This window comes from Carlito syrichta, unplaced genomic scaffold, assembly GCF_000164805.1.
Source record: "Carlito syrichta isolate Samal-C Ts95f unplaced genomic scaffold, Tarsius_syrichta-2.0.1 Scaffold305117, whole genome shotgun sequence".
Taxonomy (NCBI): domain Eukaryota; kingdom Metazoa; phylum Chordata; class Mammalia; order Primates; family Tarsiidae; genus Carlito; species Carlito syrichta.
The window spans coordinates 834,349-840,789 of record NW_007249213.1 but is presented as its reverse complement, the minus strand read 5'-3'; the positions used below and the strand labels follow the sequence as shown (position 1 = coordinate 840,789).

At 43.0% G+C, this 6,441-nt stretch overlaps 1 protein-coding gene across 1 annotated transcript in view; it reads left to right on the top strand.

Annotated features, from left to right (window-relative positions):
* Positions 1-1,344: 1,344 nt before the first annotated feature.
* PIK3R6 (phosphoinositide-3-kinase regulatory subunit 6) overlaps positions 1,345-6,441 on the top strand; it is a 48,326-nt gene continuing 43,229 nt past the window's right edge. The window contains exon 1 of the mRNA XM_008061149.2: positions 1,345-1,357. Coding sequence (XP_008059340.1) covers positions 1,345-1,357 — 13 coding nt within the window. The remainder of the gene's footprint in view (positions 1,358-6,441) is intronic.

Sequence of the window (6,441 nt, the reverse complement as noted above, 5' to 3'; positions counted from 1 at the left end):
CTTTCCACTATATACATATATTTTGTTATTCATTCATAGTTGTCCTATTGGTGGGCACTTGAATTGTTTTCATCTTTTCACTATTTTGAATAATGCTACTACAAACATTGTTGTCCAAGTATCTGATTGAATTCCTATTTTCAATTATTTTAGGTATTATCTAAAAGTAGAATCCTAGATCATATGGTAACTCTGTTTAACTTTTTGAGGAACCACCATATTGTTCTCCACAGCAGCTATACAATTTTGAGTTCCCATCAACGTAGCACAAAGACTCCAATTTCTCCACATCTTCACCAAACACTTGTTGTTTTCTATTTTTTCTTTGTTTTTGTTCATTTGTTTTTGTTTTTGTAACAGTTATCCCAATGGATATGAATACTTGATCTATTTCTTTAAATGACCTTTATTAGATTTTGGCATCAAGATTAAGCTGGTTTTGTCCAGTCAACTGAGAAACTTTCTTTCTTCCTCTATGTTTTGAGTAAACTTTCTTTACTCTGCTGTTTTGAAAGAACTTATCAGAGGAACCATCTGAAACAGACACCACTTTTTTAGAGCTAGTTCTTTGACAACTTTTTCTATTTCCTTACTGGCTACTAACATAAGCAGTTTTTCTCACTCTCCTAGAGTCTTTTGGGTAGATAACCACATAAGATATAGAGGACTCAGGTTTTCTTTTTTATATAAATAAATACATATGACATTTATCATTTCCAATATTGTCTCTTTGTTCTCTCTTTTTAGGTGAACTTCCCAATGATATGTTTGCTTATTTGTTTGTTTTCTCTCCAAAGCACAAGCTCTTAGACTTGTTTGGAGTTTCTTTCCAGCCATTGGGTTTATTGCCCCAGGGAGTAGCCTTTGGGAATATCTCACAGTAAGGCAGCCTGAGGTCATGACTGAGGGCAGGGCTGTAGAGACAAATGATCTGAGTTCAAGTCCTCATTCCCTTACAGCTTTTTGACCTTGAATAGTTACTTATCCTCTCTCTGTTTCAGTTTCCCCATCTGTAGAATGGGGAGGAGACATTACCTATTCCATAAGCTTAATATTAATATTAAAGAGTTGGTATTTTTTAAGTGCTTAGAAGAGTGCCTGGCACATAGTAAGCACCATATACATATTTCTTAAATAAATCTGGATTTCCCTCCAGTGTGCTAGAAGCCTAGGCCCCTAAGAACTTCTCCATTCCCCGAATATGCTTTCTGTACCTTCCCACCATTTATACTGACTAACCGCCTCTTGTTTTGCAGAATCGCCTTTGTGTAGAAAAACAACCACTGTGCTTTCCATCCTGCTGCCTGAGACAACCACATCCTCCTCATACATCCCCAGGCTCCCATGGAGAACTCAGGTCAGTATGGAGTGGAGAGAGGGCTCTAGCAGGCCTGGCTGCTGGAGTAGGGAAGGCTTCTCTTGTGGGTGAGGGTGCCCCCAGGGCTGACAGGACCCTCTGCACCCAGCCATGCTGCGAGACCTCAATTCAGCCACCCAAATGTGTTTGTATGAGACCCCAACTGCTTGCAGTTCACTGAGTTGGACAATGAGAATGATGACAAGAATAGCCAAGATTTATTACCGAACACTTGCCATTATTTAACAAAACCCGATATGGCACTTCCAGGAAAGTAAGGATGAAAGCACTTGACCAATATTAACTCATTTAATCTTCATAACAACCCCATAAGATGGGTATTATTACTCTCATTTTACAGAAGAGGAAACAGAGGCATGGCAAGCACAGGTACTTTTTCAACAATCACATAGATACTATATGATCGAATCAGAATTGGAGCCTGACAATCTAGCTCTAACATCTAGGCTCTTAATGATTTCACTATGGACTGCCTCACATAAATGCCAGAAGCATTCTGTAAGGTAAAGGTATAACTATGATTATCTTTTTTTTTCCTGAAAAGGAAGCTGAGGTTTCCAGAGGTTAGATAATTTGCTCAAAGTCACACAGCTAGTAAGTGGCAAATCCAGGACTAGAAGCCAGTATGGCTGATTCCAAAGCCTAGACTCTTCATCCTCTATCAGCCTGGGACAAGGGAAAAACGACCCTTTTCCCCAACATGTGCATCCTCTAATGATCACCCAGCAAGTCAAAGACCACCAGGCAGAGACTCAAATGCACTTGAAGATCCTTGTCCTGGAGAGGGATGGGGACCCTCTAGGCAGAGTCAGCTGTCCGATTGTTAACATTCCGATGACACAGTTTCTTTTCACATCCCATCCATCCTCAGAGTGGCTTGTCCCATCAGAAGAAGCTCCACTGAGTCGGACAAGCCCAACGAATCCTGGTGTTGCAATGGGCCAGACTGTCTATTATCAGTTGGAGTTTTGGAGGTTTGGGATGGGAGGCTAGGGGGTGAGGCAGCATTGCGAAAATCTCCTAAATACAGTTTAGTGCCGCAAAGTGATGTTTCTGACAATGATGGACCTGATATAAGACGGTGGTCCCATAAGATTATAATACTGTATTTTTGCTGTACCTTTTCTATGGTTTGATATGTTTAGGTACTCAAATACCTATCATGTGTTACAATTGCCTACATTACTCAGTACAGTGACATGCTATATAGGTTTGTAGCCTAAGAGCAATAGGCTGTATCATAAGTCCTAGGTGTGTAATGGACGATATCATCTAGGTTTGTGTCAGTACACTCTATGATATGGGCACAACAATGAAATCGGTTAACGATGCATTTCTCAGAATGTATGCCCTAATGGCACATGATGGTATTTCAGAAAACTTACTTCGCACTGACTTTAGCTATAACATTAAACACATGACATGCTTTCTTTTAGGAAGAGAGCACCTATAACAAGTCTGCACATGTACCCCCAGAATCTAAAATAAAGATTTTTTAGAAAGGAAGAGAGGTATACCAATAAAGGTTCTTGGATACAAGCAATAGAAATTAATACAATATGGCTAATTTAAATTTCAAAAAAATATATGGCTAAGCATTGAAGGACATTAGACATCAGAAAAGGGGGAAGACAAGGCAGATTTGCCAGAGAGAGGAGAGAGAGAGAAATTTGGTTCTTGGTCAGCTTGGTCCTGTGCTCACACTGAGGCTGGATCCAAGTAGGGCACCAGGGTTGCAGTCCCACCAAGATGACAATGAGCAGGGAGGGACACTGGAGCACATGAAACCACTGACATCTGTGCCCAAAGGTATGATACATAACCCTCAAATCCAATGGGTGAAAGGAAACATCCCAAAATTAGGATGCTTGCCTGACAGCCTCCAGAGCTGTTTGGCCAGGCTTGCATGATCCACAGGGATATAGGAGGCTGTTTTGGAGGACGTTCTTGTGCTCTGGCAAAGGTGGCTCAGGAGACCTTTACTGTGGCATTCAAAGGCAAAGGGTTTAGTGCTTAGTGCCCTCATTTGGTCTTTGCCACCACTGGTAAGCTATGTCCCAACCAGCCTGGTCTTCCTCATTCCCTAGAACCCCATAACCCTCTGCCCTGACAGTCTTGGGTACTCCAACCTCCATCCTTGGGTTGAGCCACTGTCTTCTTTAACTTAATGCATCAGCCTTCATCCTTCACCCCTTTTAGACAGTCCAGCTCAATTGGCTCAATCAACTAGCCATGGGTGTCAAGTGTCTCCAGGGGCCAGGTAGGGGCTGTAAATGAGTGACACTAGGAGAAGCTGGTGTGCCCATCCCAAGGGTACAGCTGCTCCCAAGCCCCAGTCAACTGCCTCATGTGAGAAGAATGCAGGCGCAGTGTCAACAGATTTTCAGATTTTCAAGAGATGCCAGAAACCTAACCTTTTATGCAAAATCTCCTGATTTGTAAATGTTGGCAACTGATTCATTGTGTGTGTTTTTAAGACACTACACAAACCCAAACAAAACACATCTGCAAGCCAGATGTGAACCAAAACCCAAGAATTTGCTCCGACTGCCCAGACTTTTGAAAATAAAACTTATTTGAAGTTATCTCCCAGAGCTACTGGCAGCTTCTTTATTTTTCTGTGAAACATAAAAACTTAACTTCCTTTGTAAAGCAGGGGCACCTTGGTCTCAAAAGACAAGGCTTGGCTGCCATTCTAATGAGGATGAAGAGAGGAAATCATGGTTATCACAGTGTTAAGACTTTCTCTGTGTGCACTCTGAGCAGAAGAAAGTGAGAGAGAGTGAGAAAGGGAGGGAAGGAGGGAGGGAGGAAGAAGGAAGGAAGGAAGGAAGGAAGGAAGGAAGGAAGGAAGGAAGAAGGAGAAGGGGGAGGAGAGAAGGAAAAAAGGGGAATGGAGTGGGGAGGGAAGAGAAATAAGACCTTACACCAACTAGTTTTCTAAGAACTCATCCTGCATTAACTCGTTAAATCTTCATGCAAGATGGAAATGTGTAGATGAAAGGACAGTATGTGACCAGCATTCATTTCCAGCTAAATTGTTTCCTTGCCAGTTTGAGGAGATGCTGCACTGCCCAGCAGAGGGGTCAGATGTGGCCTGCCCTCTCTCAGCTTGCAGGAGACTCAGGATTAGAGCTTAACAGGGACAAGTGTCTCATAGGGAACAAGTGAGAGCCAGGAGGAAAGTGGGGACTTTGTAGATGCCAGGTGGGCCCCATAGGCTTTCCATGGGCCCATGGAGGGGACAGACAGTGAGTATCAGGGAAAATGTTGGCTTGGCCTAAACACATTTTAAATCTTGGACTGCAATCTGCTGATTTTTAGATCTGTGATCTCTATCCTACTTAATTCCAAAGGAATCCAAGGCAATTAGGATATATATTAAATAGAACATAAAGCAGGAACACCAAAGAGGAACCAAGAAGAGAGAACCTTGTCACCTGAGATGAGCTGGTTTTTGAGGCTGGGCCCTGATTTGGCTGTAAGTTTCCTGATAGCCACGTCAAAGGGGAACCTCTGAAGCATGTGGTTTCTGTTGTCTGACAACCTGAGAATACACACTTGCCTATAAAGGCAAACTCTTACCTGGAGTTAATTGCAGAGAAGAATTTGTTGTGTGGGAAGTGTTTCCCATATTTTCTATCTTAGTCCAGATTTTCCAAGAAGCCAACACCAAGACAGGAGCAGACATTCAAGGAATTATTGGGGGAAACACCTGCATGACGGAAAGTGGAGAGGATGCTGGAAGAGTGAGCTATCAGATTCTGACACAAATCTGAGCCCAAATGAAAGAGAAAGGGAGGATGCTCGGTGGAAATGTCTTAAATTGATGGAAATCCAAGAAAGACTCAGCAGAGTGGTTGGGGGAGCTTGGGCATCTCTTGAGGGAAGAGCAGGCTTTAGGGTCCCTGCTGCACTTTGTACAGGCTGGGAAATGTGTCTCAGCACAAAGTGACAGATTTCACAGCTGTCTTAGTCTGTTTGCATTGCTATAAATAAATACCCAAAGACTGAGTAACTTATAAAGAAAAGAGGTTTATTTGGTTCATGGTTCTGCAGAAGCATGGCACCAACATCAGCTTCTGGTGAGGGTCTCAGGAGCTTCCACTCAGGGTGGAAGGGGAGCCAATGTGTGAGGATCACATGGCGAGAGAAAGCAAAAGAGAGGGGCAAGGTGCCAGGCTCCATTTAACAACCAACTGGGGTGCAGGAGGGGGTATTGACAGAGCAAGAATTCATTCACTGCTTCAGGATGAGAATGAGGATGGCTTTCATGAAGGATCTGCCCCATGACCCAAACACTTACCATGAAGCCCCACTTCCAACATTGGGGATCAAATTTCAATGTGTGGTTTGGAAAGGTCAAATATCTAAACCATAGGAACAGTACAGCAACTGGGACCTGAGTCAACTAAACTCCCTGTAGTGGGAGATCAGCGAAGTGCATTCTCATGGTCTACCACTCTTCTCAAATGTCAGTTTCTTATTTTTTGTACCACCTTCATGTTTTTGCAATGTCAATGTACCACTGTTAAAGAAAAAATTATTTTGACACCTGTTAAAATGGCAGGGAAGACTTTACTCAGGACTATAGAGTAAGGGAGAAAGAGTGGGTTCAACTTTAAAGAAGGAAAAACTAGTTGGGAATTTACAGCCAAAGAACAGAGTGTGTGGGGGTTGGTCAGTGGATGGAAAATTCCTACTAGGAGACATCAAGGGTAGGGGATTCTTGCTACAGGCAGGTCAAGTTCTCATACATCAAAGGTGGGGAAGGGGGCATCACAGACTTCATAGACATCAAAGATGAGGGGTTCTCTCTAAACTGGCTTAGCAGGATTCTTGCTAAAATTGGACTGGGCAGGCTGAAGACAGAACATGAAACAAAGTTGAGGCCTAGTCCATGAAGAGGGCTCAGAGGAGCCTGAGTAAGGATCTGGTCAAGGAGAGTCTTTGTTACCACCTGTCCTTGTATGTATCTGATCTGCTGCTTTAAATGTTAACTTTAAACCGGGCTCGGTGGCTCAGCCTGTAATCCCACGCCTTTGGGAGGCTGAGGTGAGTCT